The sequence below is a fragment of the Cetorhinus maximus genome, chromosome 29 (genome assembly GCF_964194155.1).
Source record: "Cetorhinus maximus chromosome 29, sCetMax3.hap1.1, whole genome shotgun sequence".
NCBI lineage: Eukaryota > Metazoa > Chordata > Chondrichthyes > Lamniformes > Cetorhinidae > Cetorhinus > Cetorhinus maximus.
The window spans coordinates 17,289,768-17,314,554 of NC_135907.1; the positions used below are offsets into that span (position 1 = coordinate 17,289,768).

At 45.7% G+C, this 24,787-nt stretch overlaps 1 protein-coding gene across 1 annotated transcript; it reads right to left on the minus strand.

Annotated features, from left to right (window-relative positions):
• Nucleotides 1-83: 83 nt before the first annotated feature.
• On the minus strand, nucleotides 84-24,483 carry nosip (nitric oxide synthase interacting protein). Its single transcript, XM_078531730.1, has 9 exons — nucleotides 24,382-24,483; nucleotides 20,121-20,219; nucleotides 16,924-17,029; nucleotides 15,061-15,142; nucleotides 14,338-14,479; nucleotides 12,041-12,159; nucleotides 8,250-8,437; nucleotides 5,038-5,146; nucleotides 84-3,587 (listed from the first exon to the last, which is right to left on the minus strand). Exons 2-9 carry the CDS (start codon nucleotides 20,188-20,190, stop codon nucleotides 3,516-3,518), a joined length of 888 nt encoding a protein of 295 aa, XP_078387856.1. The 5' UTR covers nucleotides 20,191-20,219; nucleotides 24,382-24,483; the 3' UTR covers nucleotides 84-3,515.
• Nucleotides 24,484-24,787: the final 304 nt, after the last annotated feature.

Here is a 24,787-nt window from a genome sequence, read left to right on the forward strand (position 1 = left end):
TAAACCTCCTGCCCCTTACCTTAGTGGAGGGGGTCAATAACCAAGGGGCATAGATCTAAGGGGAAAAGTTTCTTCCTATCTACCCTATCTATGCCCCTCATAATTTTGTACATCTCAATCAGGTCCCCTCTCAGCCTTCTCTGCTCTAAGGAAAACAATCCCAGCCTATCTTGTCTCTCTTCATAGCTGAAACGCTCCAGCCCAGGCAACATCCCGGTGAATCTCCTCTGCACCCCCTCTAGTGCAATCACATCCTTTCCATACTGTGGCGACCAGAACTGCACACAGTACTCCAGATGTGGCCTAACATTTTATACAGCTCCATCATAACCTCCCTGTTCTTGTATTCAATACCTTGACTAATAAAGGCAAGTATCCCATATGACTTCTTAACCACCTTATCTACCTGTCCTGCTGACTTCAAAGATCTATGGACATGCACACTTACGGCCCTCTGATCCTCTGTACTTCCTAGGATCCTACCATTCATCGTGTACTCCCTTGCCTTGTTAGTCCTCCCAAAGAGCATCACCTCACACTTTTCAGGATTAAATTCCATTTGCCACTGTTCTACCCATCTGACCAGCCCATCTATATCGTCCTGTAGTCTAAGGCTTTCCTCCTCACTATTTACCACCACCAATTTTCATATCATCTGCGAACTTACTGGTCATACCTCCCACATTCATGTCTAGATCATTAACGTACGCTACAAACAGCTATCTTAAACCCATCTTAAATTTTCGGTGGATCCAGGAGCCAGTCTTACTGGGGTAAGAGCTCCACATTTCCTCTACCTTTTGTCCTTCCTGATTTTGCTCCTAGGGTAGCTGTAATATTCAGGGCCCCGAAGTACATGATGGTGGGAGGTTTGTTTCCCATTGTTCAGCATTTCAACGCAGCTTCAAAGCTCATTTCTCAATGGCAGGAATCATCTTCAGCACTTGTGCAGACGGGATTAACAACCTGCTGCCCTCCTCTCTGTTTCTAACACACGAGCCACATGTTCACTTAAGACCGACTCAGAGCCCCTGACTTTTCCCAACCCCTCAAAATCCATTGCCATGGCAGCAGAGAGGCCTGTGAGGCACATTCCCCCACCCTGGGACCACGCTGAAGACCAATTCGCATCAAGGGCACAAGTTTCTGTCAGTAAACTCACCTCACGTAGAGTCATTACAGCACAGGAGGCCGTTTGATCCCTTAAGTCCATGCTAGCTCTCTGTAGAGCAGTCCAATCAGTCTCATTCGCCCCATCTATCCCCATAGCCCTGCAAATTTATCTCCCTCAAACGCCCATCCAATTTCCTTTTGAGATCATGTATTGTCCTCTTCCGCCACCCTGGAGGGCAGCAAGTTGCAGGTCATTACCGCTCACTGCGTTAAAATGTTCTTTCTCACATTCGCCCCCCCCACCACTGCATCTCTTGCCCAAAATCTTAAATCTATGTCCACACCCCCCACCCAGTCCTTATACCATCAGCTATTGGGAACTGCTTTCCTTTGTCTATCTTACCTGAACCTGTCATAATCTTGTACACCTCTATCAAACCTTCCCTCAATCCCAGTTTGGAGCCCACAGTCTGCTCATTGTTGTTGAGAGCTGAAGGTTTCCTGGTGAGGTTGCCAACTTGGGTTGGATGCATTCCTGGAGGTTTATTAGATGACCTCCAAGCGCCCCACAAGTCAACACAATTTTTTTTTAAAGCTGTCCTTAAGACTTATCGTCCCAGGTGTGCTCACAGCTTTAACTCCTGAAGGGTTGGCCACGATCTCGGCTTGGGAGGAGATAGAACATCAGTCAGGCTTGTTGCTCCTGATTACTAAACAGTGACCATTTGAAAGCGGGTATGGAGGCTGCAATCTGGTTCAGTTACCGCTGACAGAGAGTTCACAAGTGAATTATGGCAGTCTGCACCTCTGGAACTGTAGCCCAGTAAGAATCAGCATCAAAGTGTGGGGAGGAGTGGGGAGAACCTAATGAGACAGCGGGGTGGGTGCTGAAAGAATACCAAGCTGCTTCGAACCTCACGGGTTCATTGGATTTGCTCATCACTGCTCAGTCTTCCTGCATACAAGATAAAAAACAAGTGGGAATGATGTCTCGCTGTGTTAGCGGACCAGTCTCTGTGCCTAGGACAAGAAAGTCAGTTTGTCAATAAATCTTTTATTAAAAATAAGAACTTTTCTGTGTGTCCTTTGCAAAATACTTGTTATACCATTTCCCCTCCCTGCAAAGGTAATTAATTAATCACATTGATAATAGAGGGTGTGGGCACTTTAGGAGTGGGAGACACCACAATCAAAGTAAAAAGGACTTTCGTTCTTTAACTGCACTGCAACAACTGGACCGAGATTATTTCATCTTCGCTCTCAAGCCCCGATCTCTGCCTCAGAGACTGACTCGGCCAGAAATGCCATGGCTGGACAATTAACATTACCCTCCAAAAGCTACTACCACCACCACAGGACGTCCCAAAGTGTTTCACAGCCAATTAAGTCCTTGTGAAGTGTAGTCGCTGTTGTAACGTAGGAAACACAGCAGCCAGTTTGCACACAGCAAACTCCCGCAATCCGCTGTGTGATAAATGTCCAGATTGTGTTTTACTGATGGCTGTTGAGGCTCAGCTATGATGCTCCCTATGGTCAAATAGCTTGCCAACACTCAAATGTAACACCTGGAAAACAACAAGGATTAAGAACATAACATAACTGGGGTAGGCCATTTGGCCCCTCAAGCCTGCTCCACCTATTTAATTAATCCTCGTCCCACCTTCCTTCCCGATTCCCATAACCCTCAGCTCCCTTAGTGTCCAAACATCTCATGATCCCAGCCTCTGAGAACGCTGTTGGCACTGCATCAGCTTTAGGGGGGGGGGGGGGGGGAATTCAGTCATTACATAGAATAAAAATGATAAGAGGGGCTGATTTAGCCAATTTGCCCTTCCTTTGCAGAGGGCACTGACGGTTGAGAATATGGTTCCACGCCCTCAACACAAAAAATGGTCATGCGTGTGTCAGCCTGGACAGCATAAGTCAGAACACTACACAGCTGGGGGGTGACTTCACTGTCTCCACATGCTGTTAAAATGCACGCTAATAAAAGTCACTCTTAGTGATCATAATTTTTTTAAACTTATGCTGACTTTTCTCAACACCTCGCACCCATCCTGACCCAGGGACTGAGGGCAACAACAGCTAATGTGTTCTGCACAAGGTGTCAGCTTATTCTCTTGATACACAGTTCACATGCTTCGACAAATGGCAGCAACTTCATTCTAATAGAAGCAGAGAGTGGTGAAGAGGATGGCTTTATTAAATATAAAGATACTAAAGCAAGAGAGTCTGGGAATTGAAAAGGAACCAAAAAGGACAAAAATTTCAGTTCCACTAAACTCCAATCCATAAACAAAGCGCTGACGATGGAGAATTAAAACAGCAGAACGTCCACTTGTTGAAGCCTATTGTTTGGTCAGACACCTGAGGGACAATGGGCTCCCATAGCCACCGCGTTGTTACGCCTGCATCACTGGCCTCGACTCCTTTGCTTCCAGTTTCACTCCGGATCCAGCGAATCCAGTCCCACCCTGTGTCCAAAAACAACAGCACAGTGAGAACTGCAGTCAGACTAAAATCCCATGACCTTTCCCTGGCACTATCTAGAAGAGTTTAACTGCACAAATCCAAAGTCCCCCATTAGAAAGAAATTACATTTATGTAGCGCCTTTCACAGTCTCCGGGCATCCCAAGGCGCTTTGCAGCCAACTACTTTCCATATGCCTAAAAGCAAAATACTAGACGTGAAATAAAAACACAAAATGCTAGATGTGAAATAAAAACAAAGTGTTGGAAAAAAGATCTTTCAGCATCTGTGGAGAGAGAAACAGAGTTAATTTCGAGTCCAATATGACTCTTCTTCGGATTGGAGAAGAACTTCGAACTCCAAAGAAGTGTCATATCGGGCTCGAAACATTAACTCCGTTTCTCTCTTCACAGATGCTGCCAGACCTGCTGAGTTTTTCCAGCACTTTCCGTTTTTACTTTCCACACGCAACCGTTTTGAGGGCAATTCTTCTGTAGTTAAACAAAGCAACCGATTTACACACAAGGTCCCACAACCAGCACGACACACAAAACTATTGTACAAGGGCAGCTTGTCCATCTACCTTGTCCCGTACAATGATGGGTTAATTTGTTTTAGTGATGTGGATTGAGGGAGACATGTTGGCAAAGTCACTAAAGAATTCATGTTTCGAATGAAATCATGGGATCTTTTAGAGCCACCTTAAGAGGGCAGATGGGGCCTGAGTTTAATGCCTGATCTGAAAGACAACACTTCCGATAATGCAGCACTCCCTCAGTACTGCACTGGCAGTGTCAGCCTAAATCATGTGCACAAGCCTCTGGAGTGGGACTTGAATGTATGACCTCTGGCAAGGGGGCAACAGCATCAACACTGTCATTACTGTGAGATCCACCCCATTGCTTACAATGGGTCACAGTGCCACACTCCTGTTCTCTCTCTCCGTATCGTCACTTGTTTGGCATCTCGGTTCGGTTGCCATGCAGGTTTAAAAATGATTATTCAGAACATCTGTTCTAATGGAACCGGGGCAAATTAGATCGTTTTTTTTTTTTACAGAGCTGGCACAGGCTACAATGGTCACTTTCTATGCTCCAGGAGCCTCCAAAATTAATTGCCAGTTGTGCAGTGCTGTGATCATGCTGCAGACTTTAAAGAGGGAGTTGGATTGATAAGTGGATTAAGCATTAACGTATTATCAGTGTGATCTCCAAGGTTCGGTTTCAATCATCTCAGGGGGGTCAGAGAGGAACATTTCAGGATTTTCTTTTAAACTCATCGTCTCTCTTATTTTTTTTTTTCCCTCTTCTGGGATTACAGGGTTGCAAGAGGGAAGTGTCTAATCACGACGCAAGTACTAGCCTGGTCCATTTTCATATGACGCGATGTAGCACTAAGTTGGAGATGTGAAGAAGAATGAGTAGAAATTCTGAATGTGAAACACTTTCGCTCACCCTCTGAATGGGGATTATGTCCTTCTCTGTCAGTATCGCCCCATTGACTGGATCCACCATGTCGTGTTTAATCAGTTTCTCCACACACTCCAGGGTGACCACTGCCCCTCTGCAAACCAGTTTTAACAAAAAAAAACACAATCACAATAAACCGAGACAGCCACACGAATGACGAAGGGTCCCTAATGCACATCACTAACACTCCCACTGGTGGCTGACGCTGTTACACGTCTGTTACGATGGGGCAGCCCTACAAATGGGGAGATGGTGGCAGTGTCACTGGACCAGTAATCCAGAGGCCCAGGCTAATGCTCCAGGGACACGGTTCAAATCCCACCACTGCAACTGGCAAAGCTTAAATCCAAACAAATTAACAAAATGAATTTAAAAATCTGGAAAATAAGGCTAGTCTCAGTAATGATGACCACGGAATGATCGTCGGAGTGGTAAACACCCATCTGGTTCCCTAATGTCCGTTGGGTAAGGACGGCCGATTTCCTTCCTTAATCTGGCCTACATGTGACTCCAGACCCACAGCAATGAGGTTGACGCTTAACTGCTCTCAAGGGCATTTAGGGATGGGTAACAAACGCTGGATTGGCCAGCGATGTCCACATCCCATGATAGAATTTTAAAAATCTGCAGCCCGGGTATTAAGAAGCACGTGTTAATGGATCACAGAGAAGGGGAGGGAAAGAGAGAAACAAATTAAAGTTAGAAGTAGCTTTGACTAGAGAGAGGTATCGCAGTTTGGAATGAAGTTTGTGCTGAGTCAGCTGATTTGAGCTGGGATAACAGTAGGTGGCGCTATAACTGATCTTGGTACCTCAGAGTGGAAGATCAGCCAAAGAGAGCATCCAATCAGACGTGCTGGTGCTCGTGTAGACATCAGACAAAGATGAGGGGTCAAGGTACAAAGACAGGTTGGATGGACTGGGCACATATTCCCTCGAGTATCTCCTTCCTTCTTAGGGAGGCCCACAGAAGGGAGGATGACTTGCTTCCACTCCGGTTCGATGGGTTCCGAGATGGCCGATCAGTCCAACGCGCGACCTGCATGCACAACCACAAGTGGGGCAGGTGGTGCTCGAGGGGTTGGGTAGATGGGTTCTTTTGGGGCTTGTGCGCTCCCTCTGACCCTTCGATTTCGCCTCCGCACATTCGTGACGAAGTCTCTCGATGTGTTCGGCGCCTTCCCGGACGAGGTCCGCAGTGGTGGCCGGTCAAAAGACAGGGACTCCCACCAGTCAGTGAGTATGTCTGGCCTCTTCAGAGACGTCCTTACAGCATCCCGAAGTGTTTCCGCTGTCCTCTGGGGAGTCTCCTGCTGTGAACGAGTTCCGTGTAGAATAATTGCTTTGGGAGTCCGGTGTCAGACCTTGAGAATAGAAGTCTAAAGGGTTGAAGATGATCGAAGGATTTAATCAGGTAGAGAGACGGAAACTCTCACCTCTGGTTGGGGTGGGGAGAAGAGGGGCCAAAACAAGAGGGCATAACCTTAAAATTAGAACCAGGCCATTCAGGCGTGATGTCAGGAAGCAGTTCTTCACACAAAGGCTGGTGGAAATATAGAACTCTCTCCGCAACCCACCCCCCACCAAAAAAGCTGTGGAATCTGGGGTCATTTGAAAACTGAAAATGTCAAAACTGAGACTGGCAGATTTTTCTTAGACAAGGGTGTGGAGGGAGTCCAGCAAAGGTGCATAAATGGAGTTGAGAGGCAGATCAGCTATAATCTAAGGGAATGGTGCCAAACAGGTTTGACGGGGTGAATGGCCTCCATCTGTTCCTGAGTTTGGCTCAGCGTGATTTCACAAGGCACTGATGGTCACTATCAAAGCTCAGACATGAGGTACAGAGAGTGACCAGTGTCCATGGGCCCCGCATCCGGCACGGAGTTAGCCCCTTCAGCCCGAGAGGGAGAGCTGTTTGGTGGGAGAACGATAAACATAGACAAATACAATTTAATAAAGCCTCTCCCCCGATAGCTCAGAGGGTGAATTAACCACCTCCAGCAATTGAGAAATATTAACTGGAAGGTCTCAGATATCTGCCACTCAGCAAAGTCATCAATAACTGTGTTGGAGCCGGGATCCACAACAAAGTTAATGGCTGGGACACCAGCCCTGGATTGGAAGCTGCTTCCTTGGGGCCTTTCGCTGTCAAGGACAGGGAACAGCAGTACAATATATGAAACAAGCACAAGAAATAGGGGCAGGAGTAGGCCATTCGGCCCCTCAAGCCTGCTCTGCCATTCAGTAAGATCATGGCTGATCTGACGTGGCCTCAACTCCACTTTCCTGTCTGTAGCCCCATTACCCTGGACTCCCTCGTCAATCAAAAATCTGTCTAACTCAGCCTTGAATAGGCTCCCTTTTTACAAAAAAACCTCAGAGCTCGAGGGAGGTGTTGCAAGGCAATGCTTTGCCATTAAACAGTCCTGATGCCCCCTGAACTGTCTGGAAAGGCCTCTTCAAGGGTTATTAAGAATCAATTATGCAGTGTGACAGGAGCCATGTGTCCGCTTGAGCAGGATATTAGTGGGCTTTACAATAATCAGAAGCTAGTGCAAATCCCCAAATGACCATATATATTGAAACCAATGTCCCCTACTTGCCGTTGATGGGATTGAGACTCGTGCTCTCCAGGTTGCTGGTCCAGTATCAGAACCACTGCTCCGCCCTACTCTAATAAGAGGCAAATCTTTTTAAGACCACAGGTGAAGAAGCAATGGAGCAAACATGGTTCTGGGTCACATTGATGGCTCCCACACTGATGAACTGACAACCAGTGTTAGACACTGGAGGCTTGTCAACTGCTAACTCAACTGTTAATCCTTCTGTAATATTACAAATAGTAGATTCCCGGAGGTACAGTCTCCCCTCTGTCAAAGGCTAGAGAAAAACAACTTGCATTTATATAGCACCTTTAATGTAGTCCCAAGGCGCTCCACAGGAGAGATTACAGATTACAGGAGAGGCCACAGATCAGGAATGAGGTGTGGGGTTGGGTGGGTGGCAGGAGGGAGGGAGGGTTGCAAGGCTATGGATGAGGAACGAGGTGCGAGGTGTGTGGGGGAGCGAGGCCATGAATCAGGAACAAGGCGTGGGGTGGGTTGAGGGGGTGGGTCGGGGCCGTGGATCAAGGAATGAGGTGTGGAGTGGGGGGGTGGGTGTGTGTGTGTGTGAGGGAGGGGTCGACACTTCACTTACGAGGGTCGCAGCACAGCACACGGCACGGAGTTTCCCAACACGTCCCGTGTCACGGCGCAGACGTAGCGCTCCTGCCTTGTGATTAGCTGCACACGGTCCAGCTTACTGTCGACTGGCAAGAAGTTCACAGGGATCAGGTCGTTCATTTTCAGGGGCTTCCCACTCATCGGGCAGTAGACAGTCTTATCCTGCGAGAGGGGGAAAAGGCAGCTTAACAATTCAGAGATACAGGGGCTGGAGTAGGCTGTCTGGGCCATTAAGTGCTCTGTCGTTTTATTCGCCACAGCAGCGCTCTCTCGTTTATTCCAACTCCCACACCCTATCTCAAGAAGCCCTTATGTATCGACATCAAGTTTAAACATAGGAACATGAGAAATAGGAACAGGAGTGGACCATAAGGCCCACCGAACCAGCTCCACCAGTCAATACGATCATGGCTGATCCTTGGCTTCAACTCCATTTCCCCGCCCACGCTCCCCTTGTCCCTCTATTCCCTGAGAGATCAAAAATCTGTCCAAGTCAGCATTAAATATATTCAACAATGGAGCATCTATAACCCTATAGGGAGAGGATTTCAAAGATTCACTACCCTTTGAGTGAAGAAATTTCTCCTCATCTCAGTTCTAAATGATAGTCTCAGGATGATAGACTCCCCCTGCCCTGCCCCTGCCCCCCCACATGTTCTCGATTCCTCAGCCAGGGGGAAACAGCCTCTCAGTGTCTACCCTCTCAAGCACCTTCAGAATCTTGTACGTTTCAATGAGATCACATCTCATTCTTCTAAACTCCAGAGAATATAAGCCCAGTTTACTCAGCCTCTCATCCCAGCGACCAGTCTAATGACCACCTCCAATGCAAGTATATTATTCCTTAAATATGGAGACCAAAACTGCACTCAGTATTCCAGATGTGGTCTCACCAGACCCTGTACAATTGTAGAAAGACTTCTTTATTCCTGTTCTCCAATCTCCATGCAAATAAAGGTCAACATGCCATTGCTTGCTGTACTTGCAGGCTAACTTGTGTTGTGTTCCTCGTACGAGAGCACCCAAGTCTCTCTGAACATCAACATTTAACAGTTTCACACCTTTTCAAAAAAATATTCTGCTTTTCTATTCTTATGACCAAAGTGAATAACTTCACCCTTCCCCACATTAACTCCATCTGCCACTTTGTTGCCCACTTACTTAACCCGTCGATATCCCTTTGCAATGTCTTTGTGTCCTCAATTGATTTGCGTTAATTACGCTCTGGTGCAGGTTACAGCCCTGGACGATAGTAGTCAGTAAGCCTCCAGTAGCTGGTCAAGAGTAGTTGTCAGTCCTTCGATGTGCGTATTATTATATCCCAGCAGTATGGCCCAGGATCAACTGCGTCAGGTGTGGCTCAGTGAGTAGCACTCACACCTCCGAGCCAGCCTTTTCTGATCTCAGTTAAGGGAAAAGTGTTACAAAATAAGGAAAGGGAGATTTAACAGGGGAAACCTGATCAACAATGCAGCTGCTCCTCCTGCAAAGTTAGTGGTTGCATATGCCTGGCAAGGCCAAGATCAGACTTAGCAGCGATGCCTGCACAGTCAAATAGTCTGCCAAAAACTCAGTGCAGGACAAGAATGGCCAGTTGGATGACGTGTTGAGAGGTCCATAGATATCCTTGGAAGCATTCAGAATATGGGAAGAGGGAAGTCCTGAGGGATGAAACACTTAGCTGGTGAGAACTGAACACACTGCTAGGAGGACAGTCCATGATCTCTGGCAGTACAAAACGTGGCCTGTACATTGTACTTTCTAACCTGAACACTTTTGACACTATCAGACGAGTACTGTTGTACCTCCCTCCCCCCAAACACAAAAAACTGACTCCAGACCGCAACCCATTGCCATTTTGTGGTCTTGTCTTTTGTGCCACAACCTTTCTAGAGTCAAGTCTTGTAACCTTTCGAAACCCAGGCTGTGAAAGGAGCAGGCTAGGGGACTGATCTGGCGCACAAAGCTCATGCCGTCCATATGCATATGTTAAATGTCTGAGCCTTCAAACATTCCCTCTCTAAATAGATTAAAAACTCCCGTTATAACTTTCCACACTTACAATGGAAATTTCTTATGTAAACATCATGCTGTAATGATAGCTTCCCAGCACTGGCGGTGGGGGTGGGCGGGTGTGAGGTGGGCACTGTACTGCAGAGAAACTCCTCTGCTCCAAACAACTCCACTATTCTACGTCACAAATGATCATTTTTCCTATCTGACTGTAAATATGAAATCACCAAATATAAAAAAAGGACAGAAGGCACACGGCCCCCTCCTCCAAATTTCACCCCTCCTTTCTTCAAGGAACTGACCCTTGCTCAGATCCACAGGCACCAGCAGCCCTCCTGTAGCTCAGACAAGTGACTGCTCTCTGTGCATTCCTACATTATAACAGTGACTACACATCAAAAACACTTCATTAGCTGTAAAGTGCTGTCGGAGGTCGTAAAAGGTGCCACATAAAGGAAAGTCTTCCCTTTTCTTTGTGTGCACCTAGACAGCAAATGGCTGGCTGACTATTCAACTTTGGCAGGCTTCATATCCCAGATCTCCACCTCTCTCACAGCTGCTATGCCGTAATTCCTGTAGGAATGATACCAGCAGCAAGACACTGCCCCGTTCATACATAAATACCACTCGTTCCTCAGTGGCAGCTAAAAAGGTGTTGCAAATACGACATTCAAAAAGGACAGAGGCGAGGCATTGAAAGGTTGTGAATCAAAACATTCTCCTAAATTCCTACATTTACTTTTCTCTAAATAATGCAGCAATCTTCCTTGATCTCAGCAGATGGAAAATGACTATCTGTAGTCCTCAGATGACTTGAGGGTAGAGGAGAGTAGGACCATCCGCAAGAAAGACCCAAACCTCCCTGTCGCTTGCCATTTTAACACTCCACCCTGTTCTCTTGCCCACATGTCTGTCCTTGGCTTGCTGCATTGTTCCAGTGAAGCCCAACGCAAACTGGATGAACAGCACCTCATCTTCTGACTAGGCACTTTACAGTCTTCCGGACTGAATATTGAATTCAACAACTTTAGATCTTAAACTCCCCCTCCCCCCATCCCCACCCCGTTTCTTCCCCCTCCCTTTTTTTTTGTTTTCAATAATTTATATAGATTCTTCTTTTCCCACCTATTTCCATTATTTTTAAATCTACAACTAATACCTTGTCAATCTTTCCACCCCACCCCCACTAGAGCTGTACCTTGAGTATCCTGCCATCCATTCTTAATTAGCACATTTTCTTAGATAATATCACCACCTTCAACACCTCTTTGATCCTTTTGTCTGACATCTTTTGATTATCTGCTCCTATCACTGCTTGCTTGTCCCTACAACCACCCCACCCTCAACTTCTCTCCCCCCCACCCCCCACCTTAAACCAGCTTATATTTCACCCCTCTCCTAACTATACTTCAGTTCTGTTGAAGGGTCATGTGGACCCGAAACGTCAACTCTTTTCTTCTCCACCGATGCTGCCAGACCTGCTGAGTTTTTCCAGGTAATTCTGTTTTTGTTTTGGATTTCCAGCATCCGCAGTAGTTTTTAGTGTATGGTACATGCTCACAAACCTGGACTGCATCAGTCCATAAGCTTCCAGTGACTGACAGTAGTAGTCAGTGCTGATGTGATTCAGTCCCCATTTTAAATGGGAGGGGGAAGGCGGGGGGTGTGGGGTTGGGTTTGGGAGGTCCAGGGCAGCTAGAGGAGAAACAGGAAGAATACCAAACCAGAATCAATTGCCTCGGAGTATCTTACCGGTTTTCTCATGGTAGATGCTTTAGCCTCAGGGGTGAGTGACGGGATCCAAAAGCTGGGCAAGTGCTTTTCATTCTCTTGCTGAGCGGGTTTTCTGCTCGAACTAGCCTGGGGTTCACCTGGGGTTCGAAGGGCAAGTTCAGAGGGGGAAGGAGGGAAAAGAAAAAAAAGAGACCATAAATGATGCAGCTTAATTCCAAACACCGCTGTTGCCTTTGCAACTACATTGTGCACAAGTCTCCACATCATGGGGGTGACAGTGATGGAGCGTTAATGTCACTGGACTAGAGGCCCATGCTGATACCCTGGGGTCACAGGTTCGAATCCCACCACAGATGCTGGGTCGAGGAACATGTTTTGTGGTTGTGACCATTGTTGTTTTTAGTATAGCTGAAATGATAAATTATTCTGAACGTGCTTAGAACCCTTTAATCGCGAGAATCGATAGCCAAAAGGTGTCTTCTCTCTAAAGTTTCCTAAGTTAGTATGTTTTAAAGATGACTTTACAGACAAAATTCGAGGAAAGTCAAAAAATGTGATAATTCAGAGTTAGGTCTATTTTATTTTTTTTCTATTAATACATAAATTTATGTAACATGTATTTTACTTATTATGTACACAATTTATAAATTCTACCAGAGGCATTTGGCAATTTGCTGTATCCTTGGATTAGAAATGCCAAATTTTTGTCTTCTGGCTCCCAATAGTTTTTATTTGAGGGCTTTTTTTAAAGGCTCTTCAGGTTAAAAGAGTTTGCCGAGCCCTGGGCTAGGGACTGCGTGAAGGGCAAAGGAGGGATGAAATCTGCTCGGGTTATCACCATTACCAGCAGATGTCAATAGCAGTCAAATTGCCCTAATGTGCATAATGCTGCCTCCCCCAGTCAACCAGCCCTCATGCAAATGTTGCCGAGGGTTACCCATGAAACAAGAGGGGCGCCCCGATTTCAGAACAGTACGGGGAGAACGTGGAGGGACGAATAAAGAGAACAGCAAGATAAACAGTAGTTAGCAATCTTCTGAGGAACATTTTTATTAAAAGTTTGCTTCACCATCAGTGACTCGTCAGAAGTAATCCCACAGTATTGCTGCCACTGACAACAGAAACTAACAGAGGAAAAATTCCAACAGGTCCAAGACCCAGAGGCAGCCATTAGTGGAGCACGCCTAGAAAGACTTGCATTTATATAGCACCTTTCACCTCAGGACATCTCAAAGCGTTTTACAGCCAACAAAGTACCTTTAATGTGTACTCACCGTTCTAATATAGGGAACACGGCTGCCAATTTGTGCAACTTCCACAAATGGCAATCTGTTAACAACCAGATCATTATTCTTCTTTAGTGACGTTGATTGAGGTGTTAATAGTGGGCAGGACACCGAGGAGGACTCCCTTGCTCTTCTTCGAGATAGTGCCACGCAACCTTTTACGTTCACCCGAGGGGGCAGGCGGGATCTCAGTTTAACGCCTCAGCCAAAAAATGGAATCTCCAACAGTGCAGCACTCCCTCGGCACTGCACTGTACTGTCAGCCGAAATTGTCGTGCTCAAGTCTTGGGACTTGAACCCACAACATTCTGACTTAAGAGGCGAGACTGCCATCCACTGAGCCCCTACATTTCCTCTGACAGGAGCTGGTGATGCTGATATAGTGAAAACGGAGCCTTCCTTGGACAGCCACAGGTCTCCAACGCAGAGCTGCTTTTCTCGTTCCTCTTATCCATGTAGGAAGGTCATGGGTTCAAATCCGACTCCAGGGACTTGAGCAGAAAGTCGGGGCTGACTCCCCAGTGCAGGGCGAAGGGGATGCTGCGCTGCCAGAGGTGTTGGGCTCGAAGGTGGATGCAGATTCCATGGCATCGTTCTGGTGGGGGGGGGGGGGGGGGAGAGAGAGAGAGAGAGAGAGAGAGAGAGAGAGAGAGGGAGAGAGAGAGAGAGAGAGAGAGAGTGAGTCAGGGCAGTCCTCCCTGGAATCCTAGCCAATACTTATTCTTCAACAACATTGCCAAAGCGGGCGATCCGGTCTTTGATCGCTACGCTTCATGTGGGAGCTTGCTGTGCACAAACTGGCTGCCACGGTTTCCTACATTTGACCAGTTCAAAAGAAGTGCTTCATTGGTTGTGAAGCACTTTGAGGTGTCCCAAGTTTCTGAACGACACTATATAAATGCATAGTTCTATATAAAGCTGACATGACGTCGAAGTGATTTTATGTGCGGACCACTTCCCCCCCAACCCATTCCCCCCTCATCGCACTGTGGAGAATCCTCTTTTCCTGACTGCAGTGGGACATCGTACCCTCTTTGGAGTTGAAGGGATTCAGTGGCTTGCTCACGATGGTTGACTCTTTCTCCAGGAATGCTTTGACTTTGGTCTCCTTCTCCGCCTTCGCCAGCTCAGCCAGCTCCGTCTTTTTGACGTTCTTCTGTTTCTCGTAAGCCTGGGAAATTTTAAAAGAAGAAGATAAAAGTTTCCAAATGGAGGATGGTACAAATGACACACAAAGTGGGTGCAGCAGATTCACTGAAAAATTGAACAAATTTGAACAAAGTGCTAGGGGGCTGGGATTCCTGTGGAGCATTGTCCAAACAAGACCAACTGCGTGCAAGAGGGGAAGAGAGTAGACATCAGGAGCAACATTTTTCTCTCCACGAATCAAGAGGAGTTGGAAGAGATGGAGGGCGCGAGAAAAGGCGAGGGCGAGAGTATAGGGGGTGCGTGAGCGAGAGGGCGCATGAATGACAGGAACAGCGAGCGGGAGGCGGGGGGGAAGAGAGCAGGAGAGGGGAGAGAGCAGGAGAGGGGAGAGAGAGAGACAGCTTGTTTGCTGTCAAGCACATGACAGACAGGCAGATTTCATTCCAGGTGGAAGAGATGAGAAAGGAGAATTTTTTGTTTTATTTAATTCATTCACGGGATGTGGGCATCACTGGCTGGGCCAGCATTTATTCCCCGTCCCTTATTGCCCTTGAGAAGGTGGTGGTGAGCTGCCTTCTTGAAACACTGCAGTCCTTTTGCTACCTTTATCTTCTTGGCAATCTCGGTTTTCTGATGCAAGATGTATTCCAGAATTGCTTCCTTTTCATATATAAAACCATCAGGTCTGTATAATGAAATAAATAACAAGTAATATTCATTAGCCTGACAACCCATTAACCTTCACAGCGTTAAACACCGATGTATTTAGAGTAACAGTATTCTGGCCCTCTCAATGGTTCAAAGGGTAAATGCACAATATCTACTGAGCAACAGGGGTTAAATAGTCACAGGTTTGATGCCTGAATCGTGCTGATTTAAGAAAGAAAGAGCTTGTATTTATATAGTGCCTTTCACAAGCTCAGTGCTAAAGTGCTTTTCAGCCAATTGAATACATTTGAAGTGTAGACATTACTGTAAGGTAGAAAATGTGGCAGCCAATTTGAGCACAGTAAGCTCCCACAAACAGCAATGAGATTAATTGAGCATGGCAATAGAATGATTATGCTACTGGACTAGTAACCCGGAGGCCTGGACGAATGGTCCAGAGTCTTGAGTTCAACTCCCACCACAGCTGCTGAGGAACTTAAATTCAATTAATTAAATAAATTTGGAATATGAAATAAATGTCATAATGGTGACCATGAAACTAGAGAAACCATGAAGAAATCCCCTGCTATTTCTTTCTGGCCGTTATAATTGAATACCCTGCTACTATCCATTGTCTAGACAGGCACTGACCAAGTCACTGGTTTACTCATTTTAATGGGAAAATTACAGAGAGCAATCCCAAAATACAAAGACCTTGGGAATTCAATCTAATAAAAACAGAAGTTGATTCAGTCGCTTGGTATTACAGAACTTGAATATTACTGAAAAGAGAGACATGTTGCTGAAGCTTTTCGTCTTGCACTCATCAGGACAAACACAAGAATGCCAAATTTCAAACGATCACAACAATTCATACTACAGGAGAAAAGAATGCCGATTGGTTGGCCTCCTCGCTCTCTACCACACTCCCTGCTTGTGTCACCACAATGGTCTGGGCACCTGGGGAGCTGGTCAGAGGGACCAGCCAACATTGTCTTGGCTTCCGGATAGCAGGACCAACATATGTGGTGATAAAAGCAAAATATTGCGGATGCTGGAAATCTGAAACAAAAACAAAAATTGCTGGAAAAACTCAGTAGGTCTGACAGCATCTGTGAAGAGAAAGGCAGAGTTAATGTTTCGAGTCCGAATGACTCTTCTTCAGAGCTCTGAAGAAGAGTCATACGGACACAAAACGTTAACTCTGCCTTTCTCTCCACAGATGCTGTCAGACCTGCTGAGTTTTTCCAGCATTTTTTGTTTTTGTTTCATATGTGCAGGAATGTACTGTTGTTCCACCAACAGTCACGTACCAAACCAATTTTCTGTGGGGTCAGTCCTGATGTGGCAATGGAGAGAGCTAGAGGCAGATGGGGCATGGAGGGGAGGCGAGATTGCCTTTGTGGTTGAAGGGCCCATTGTGGCTGCATGTGATTGCTTTCTATAAGGCAATGCCTCAGCCAAAGGGGCACTATAGCCTCTCCAAGCTCCCGGGTAATTCAAAAAAGGTGCAAGGCTTGAACATATTCCTTTCGTTTGCAGAGAATGGGTCTCTGTGTATGAATGTATGTCACTGCTAGCAAGCATAAATGAGCCACATTATGAGCTCAACTACAGTTGTTCATGTAGCTATTAGTACACTCAAGATTTTCAGCAATATTCAAGAATTTGATTCACTCAGTCACCACCAGCCCAATCATAGGCACAGGAGGTAGTGGTACCTGTGGGGACAGCAGCTGGGTTCAGGTCCCAAGAATTTGCAACTTCCAGGAAAGGAGCGAGAGGCATCAGAGGATGGAAAAATTAAAAAGGACTCACGTTATGACGGGATCTTTGCATGGCTGCAAGGACAGACAACAGCAGTCAAAGTCCTTGATGGCATCTTTGCTGAGGCGCAGGGACTGAGTCCCATACCCCGAAACAGCTGGGTGAGAAGAAAGAATCAGTCAGTCACCAACCTCGACCAAATCAACCCCAACACTGTACCCAGTGAAGACAAACTGCTGAACAATTAGGGGGGGGAAGCAAAGAAAGACTTGCATTTACATAGCACCTTTCGTGGCAACCGTACATCTCAAAGTGCTTTAGAGCCAATGGAGTGCTTTTGAAATGTAGTCACTGATGTAAAATAGGAAATGCGACAGCCAACATGTGCACAGCAAGCTCCCACAAACAGCAATGTGATAATGACCAGATAATTTTGTGATGTTGATTGAGGGATAAACATTGACCAAGACTCCAGGGGTGATTATTCTGCTCTTTTTCAAACAATGCCATGGAATCTTTTATATCCACCCAAGAGAGCAGATAGGGCCTCAGTTTCATCCGAAGACGGCACCTTTGGCAGCACTCCCTCAGTACCACACTGGAGTGTTAACCTAGGTTTTGGCACCCAAGCCCTGAAGTTGACTTGAACTCACAACCTTCTGACTCAGGAGGGAGGGAGCTACCCACTGAGCCACAGCTTGAACCATTAAAGAAGGCACTGCACAGGAGGCACTGCCAACCACAATAGATCCTTCACCCGCAGGGACAATCTCCCCTCTCCTTTATGCCCCGTTTTCCTCCATCTCTCCCCATTGCCACATCAGGACTGACCTCACAAAACTGAACTGGTACATGGGCGCTGGTGGAATCACCAAGCACTCCTGCACGTATGTCGGTCCTTTTTTTATTATTTGCTGGAACGTGGACATCACTGGCAAGGTCAGCATTTGTTGCCTATCCCCAATTGCTCTTGAAATGAGTGGCTTACTAGGTCTCTTCAGGGGGCAGTTAAGAGTCAACCACATTGCCATGGGTCTGGAGTCACATGTAGGTTGGACCAGGTAAGGATGGCAGATTTGCTTCCCTAAAAGGGCATTAGTGAACCAGATGGGTGTTTACAACAATTGACGATAATTTCATGGTATTAATTCTGAGACTAGATTTTGATTCCAGATTTTTTTTATTAATCAGTTGAATTTATTGAATTCAATTTCAATATTTGCTGCCGTGGTGGATATTAGCCTGGGTCTCTGAATTAATAGTCCAGTGACATTAGCACGACATCACCCTACTGTCCTGCTGGTCTGCGCCAGTGCATCCAGTACAGAGGGCCTTGGAAGCCATCATAATCTTGGCTGGCCCCAACACCACCTCTGACCAGCTCCCCAGGTACCCAGTGCACAGTAGTAGCAGAAAGAAAGCGTGTGGTACAGATTGAGAATGCAGCAAAACACTTGCGGAAGGATTTATATATTTGTAATACAATGAAATGCATAAACAATAAATGAAGGTTAATGTGCAGCAATGTAAATTAATACATATTTGGAGCATAGGACTTAGGAGCAGGAGTAGGCCATTCGGCCCCTCGAGCCTGCTCCGCCATTCAATAAGATTATGGCTGATGTGATTGTGGCCTCAACTCCACTCTCCCGCCTGCCCCCCATAACCTTTGGCTCCCCTGTCAATCAAAAATCTGTCCAACTCAGCCTTGAGTATATTCAATGAACCAGCTTCCACTGCTCTCTAGGGAAGGAAATTCCACATGCCAACGACCCTCTGAGAAGGAGAAAAGCTCTCCTCATCTCAGTCTTAAAAGAGAGGCCCCTTATTCTTAAACTGTGTCCCTCATCTTAAAAAAAAAGGACGCGTAAACGAATGGAATTGAATCAATGCAGGCAGACTCACAATGGGAACCACGAGTTATGGAAGATGGTTCTCCATCAATAGTGAGATGGTATGCCAAAGTACTGAACAAGCAATTGGAAACACAGGGAGAAGAGTAGAGCACAGAGGTTGGACAAGTTCAGGTAGAAACCCTTCAAAAACATCAGGGGCGAGTTGAAGAAATTTTCTTTTACGACAGAGAGTTCTTCTGATCTGGAATGCACTGCCTGAAAGAGTGGAGGAGGAACATTCAACAGTACCTTTCAAAAGGAAAGGAGAAAGTTGTAGGGCTGTGAGGAATTTCAAAGGGAGCAACGATTTATACTGCATGAGGAAAGGGATGCTGATTGGCTGGCAAGCATGTATTGGCAAATGTGGCTCACTTGAGCTTGCTAGAAGCTACATATATTCAAAGCAAGGACCAGCCTCCTCTGCAGGCAGAAAGAACATGTCCAGGCATTGTACCTTTTTTGAATTAAACAAAAGCATGGGGGACAATAGTTCCCTGGTGCATTCTCCGTGGCAATGCCTTGACCAATCAGAGTCAACTTGCCAACCAATCATTAACCTTTTCTCATGCAGTATTAGTTGCTGCTCTCTTTGAAATTTGCTATTCTTGCATCTGTCCTGATGAGTGCAAGATGAAAAACTTTGACAGCATGTCTCTTTTCTCAACAATACTCAAGGTCTGTACAACCAAGCAACTACTAATTGGAAAATTCTTTCAAAGAGCAACACAGGTATGATGGGCTGAAAGGCCTCGTGTGGCGTGTGATTCTATGCTGAGGTTTTACAATACACAGGTCAAATCATAATTGGAGCTACCACAGTGTTAAAATGATGCATAAAGAATGGGAAAGGCAAAGTAAACAAAATAGAAATACCGCTGGTGTTGGAATTCTGAAATAAGAACAGAAAAAGCTGGAAATGCTCAGCAGGTCAGGCACAATCAGTGCAGAGAGTAACATGATTAATGTTTCAGGCTGGTGACCTGTTTCAGTTCCATCAGATTCTGACGAAAGGTCAGCTCTGTATGTTTCTGCCTGACCTGTGGAGTGGTTTCAGGCATTTTCTCTTAATTCTGAAAGTAAACATTGGGAAGACCGAAGCTGTTTGCCCTTGGTGCCCAACAAAGCCAGTTTCGCCCTCTCCTCCATCTCCCTCCCTGGCTGTTCACTCAAGGTGATCCAAACTGCATGCAATCTCAGCATTTTGCTCGACCCAGAGTCTAGCTTTAAAAAGGTCAGATCCTGTCCATTACCACACCTTACTTCCACCCACCCTTTGGCACCCCTCCCTCTACATTATTGTCTGTTAGCTCCCATTTATAATATTAAATTCACCCTCCCACCGACAGCCCATACCTGTATCCTTCTTCTTCTCGTAATAGGTATACACAGCCCCCGCTGTGCAGTTCTTCCCATGTCTCGTCATCACTCACACACCAGCCGCGTGGCTCAGTCCTGTAGGAACAGGCAAAGAAAAATCAGTGAACATAATTATGGATCAATGAGGCCATTCAGCTCATCTAAATTCATGCAGCTAGGAAGATCCCAAAGTTCTCCCAATGCAACATCCAATTGCTTCTGAAATACTTCCGGGGTTTCCATCTCAATGTGTCCATTTCCTGTCTTGGCCATCAACTACTTGCAAGTATGTAGTGCCTTTAACATGGTAAAACCTCCTAAAGTGCTTCACAGGAACATTTACAAACAAAATCTGAACACCGAGCCACGTAAGGAGATATTAGGAAGATGAAAAAAATCAAGGATGTGCAACAGGCCAGGATTGGATGAGTGTAGAGGGGGTCGAGAGGAGATTTGATAGGGGTATTCAAAATCATGAGGGATCTGGACATCGTAGATAGGGAAAAAAACTGTTCCCACCATGTCATGACAACGGATCACAGCCCAAATTACTTAAGGGCATATTGAACTTTTTGAGGAAGGTGTGCTTTTTTTTAAAAAAAAGGGGCATCCAAGTAAAAACTGGCTGAGACTGTGCTTTCTGGAAAATTCCTTCCACCAATTGTTGTACTTGACCAACTAGTCCAGAGAGGCCCTGGAATGTCACACCTAAAAAAACCCACTTCAGACAGAGACACTTGAAAGGGTGAGATGCAATGCAAAAGACTGAACTTTAATCTCCTGTGGCTGCGGAGACGATGGAGACTGATTATCATCTCAGCAGCAACCATCTCCTGTTGGGTTACGTCTCAGAATGTGGACATGATCGGAGTTGAAAGAAAGCAGATTCTAGGTGAAAGACATGTTTGTTTTTTTCCCCTTCCAGGAATACACAAGAAAAGAGATTAAAAAGACAGCTCCAAACCTGATCTGTGTTTTCGAGTTCTGCTGTGCTAGTATGCGCTGTGAAGGTTGCTGCAGAAAAGCAGTGACTAGGCATTCCTGCAGCTTGCAGATAAGAGTCTCTAGCCATTATCTCTTTCTGGCTGGTGGCAAGTCAGCTAAGCCACAGTCAAAAAGGAAACTGGACTAACTCCTTCAGCTAACCTGCAGAACCATGTGTCTCCAAACCATCTGCTCAACTGCCAAAATCAGGTCTACTGGAAGCACCTAACTTAACAGCTGAAACATTTCACCATCTAGGTGAGCCAGCTCATTGCTCCTCACCCAGGAGCATAGCAAAATTGGGGTCCCATTTGGGAGTTAACAATTTGGGGTATCTCATCCAGGATCATAAAAAATTAGGGGACCTCGCCCGGGGACCGGTCGTAACAATTGGTGGAAGGATCAAGAACGAGAGGACACAGATTTAAGTAATTGGCAAAAGAAGCAATGGAGACATGAGGAAAAGCTTTTTCACACAGCAATTGGTTAGGGTCTGGAATGCGCTAAGAGTGCACTGCAGGCAGGTTCAATCGAGGCATAAGAGGATTATTATCTGAAAAGGAAGAATGCGTATGGCTACAGGGAGTAGGCGGGGGAGTAACACACGGTGAAAGTGCTTATTCAAAGATCCAGCGCAGACAAAATGGGCCGAATGGCCTCCTTCTGTGCTGTAACAATTCTGTGATCTCGGAGGGTTGCAGATCTGGCTAACCAAAAGCACAGCTGCCAACAGCATGAGTGGAAAGGATACACCATAAAGACTGGAGTCAGAGGGATGCAGACTTTGAGTGATTGTGAGAGGTTACAGGGACAGGGAAAGGCAAGGCCACAAAGGTACTCGAACACAAGGACAAGGCTTTTAAACCTGAGAGATTGGGAACCAGAAAATGCAAATTCTTTCCTACTTTTCCAAACTTAGTGGAAAAAGCAGACGACATTATGTATCTCTCCTGTGGTACTGGCAAAGGAGTTCATAGAGCTGATGAACAATAAGTATACCCACCCCAATACAGCTGTACATACATACATATGAATCAGGAGCAGGAGTACTCAGCCCTTCGAGCCTGCTCCAACATTCAATAAGATCATGGCTGATCTGATTTTAACCTCAACTCCACATTGCTGCCTATTCCTGATAACCTTTCACCCCCTTGCTTATCAAGAATCTATCTACCTCTGCCTTAAAAATATTCAAAGACTCTGACTCCACTGCCTTTTGAGGAAGAGAGTTCCAAAGACTCGTGACCCTCAGAAAAAAATTCTCCTCATCTCTGTCTTAAATGGATGACCCATTATTTTTAAACTGTGACCCCTAGTTCTAGATTCTCCCACAAGAGGAAACATCCTTTCCACATCCACCATGTCAAGACCCCTCAGGATCTTATATGTTTCAATCAAGTCTCCTCTTATTCTTCTAAACTCCAGTGGATACAAGCCAAACCTGTCCAGCCTTTCCTCATAAGAAAACTCACCCATTCCAGGTATTAGTCTGTAACTGCTACAAATGCATTTACATCCTTCCTTAAATAAGGAGACCAATACTGTACACAGTACTCCAAATGTGGTCTCACAATGCCCTGTATAATATATTCAATTCTCCTCACAAAAAACAACAGCATTCTATTTGCTTTCCTAATTACTTGTTGTAACTGCATACCTTTTGCACCCAGATCCCTCTGCATTTCAGAGCTCTGCAGTCTCTCACCATTTAGATCATATGCTTTTTTATCCATCCTGCCAAAATGGACAATTTCACACGTTCCCACATTATAACCCAGATCTTTGCCCATTCAACTAACTTATCTTTAACCTTCTGTAGCCCCCTTACGTCCTCTTCACAACTCACTTTCCTACCTATCTTTGTGTCATCAGCAAATTTAGCAAACATACCTTCGGTCCCTTCATCCAAGTCATTTACATAAATTGTAGAGTTGAGGCCCCAGTACTGATCCCTGTGGCACACCACTCATCACATCCTGCCAGCCAGAAAATGGGTCATTTATGCATACACTCCATTTCCTGTTAGCTAGCCAATCTTCTATCCATGCCAATATGTTTCTCCCTACACCATGAGCTTTTATTTTCTGCAATAACCTTTGATGTGACACCTTATCAAATGCCTTCTGAAAATCTAGGTACAGTACATCCACCAGTTCCCCTTTTTCCACAGTAACTCATCTTACTACTTCAAAGAATTCCAATAAATTGGCTAATGTGGTGAAACTATGACACATATGACTCGAACCTCACAACTCTCCTACAACAAGATCCTTCGTAAAATGGGATAATTTATAAACCTTTACAGTCAGTGTTTCATATCAGTTCTAGAATATAATTTAGAGGCATTCCCTTAACTATCAGTATCAGACAACTAATGAGAAAAAATGCCGAGGATGAGTTACAGTTTGTTTGCTGAAACTAAGAACTGCTGTCAGCTCCTGCACATTGAACAATAATTTTATCACTGTTTAAATTAGCTGGTAAGGAATTAAACTTAAACATAATTACTCCACTTTTATGCACAAAGAAATATCCATATAGGAACTCATCACCTCTCAGAAACGTCCAAAGCACTTCCTATACATTGAACTTCAGAATAACTCACTTACATAGGTAAACACACAGCAACCATTTTTCCTAAAGCAGGGTTCTAGAAACCGCAAACGACCATAGAACCATAGAACACTACAGCACAGAAAACAGGCCATTCGGCCCCTCTAGTCTGTGCCAAAATATTATTCCGCTAGTCCCATTGACCTACACCTAGTCCATAACCCTCCAGACCAGTTAAACTTTTTTTTAAATACTCAGCTTGGTTAAGGAATACATACTGGCCAGGATGCCAGGGAGAACTCCCTTATTCTTTTTCGAATAGTGGCCATGGGATCTTTCACATCCACCCGAGAGGGCAGGCAGCTGGCTTAACATCTCATCTGAAAGACAGCACCACCGACAGTGCGGCACTCCGTCGGTACCCGCCTGGATTATGAGCTCCTTAAAGCTGACAGTATCTCCAATGGACAGCCAGAAAGATCCATTAGAAATCCAATGCATGATAAAATACAGGAAGAGGCCATTCGGCCCATAGTATCTGTACTGGCTCTTTGATCGTTATCCAATCCCACAGCCTTGCAAATCTTCCCCCTCAAGCAAATATTTAATTCCTTTTTCGAAAGTTATTATTGGATCTGCTGCCTCTACCCTTGCAAGAAAATATTTACAAAAATCCTCCCTTGATTACACTGTTTAATAATTTTTCAACCCCGAAATGTACCTTTAATTTTGGTCTCAGATTCTCCCAAACACAGGCCCTCCAGACAGGAAGTGCGCAGGATTTGACCCGACCGGAAGGAAAAGACGGCGGGTTTCCTTCCGGTGTAAGCGGGCGGAAGCAGATGAAAGGGTGGTGGCAGCCGCGGAGCATGCGCACACGTATCTCACTGCGTACGGGGTGTAAAATATTAATTTAAAACCCTCGCTGATCGGGGCCTTATTGGTAACCGGGAGTGCGGCTAGGTTCGCGGCTGGATTTAAAACGAGCGGTCGCGCCCGAGGAGAATATAGAGCGGATGGCCGGCCGTTGGCCCACTGTCAGCTAGCGCGCCCCCTACTGCTCGGGAGGACCACTGACTCCCACCAGCCCTGTATCCCCATCTGAAAACTGGCCAACCTCCTTCCTA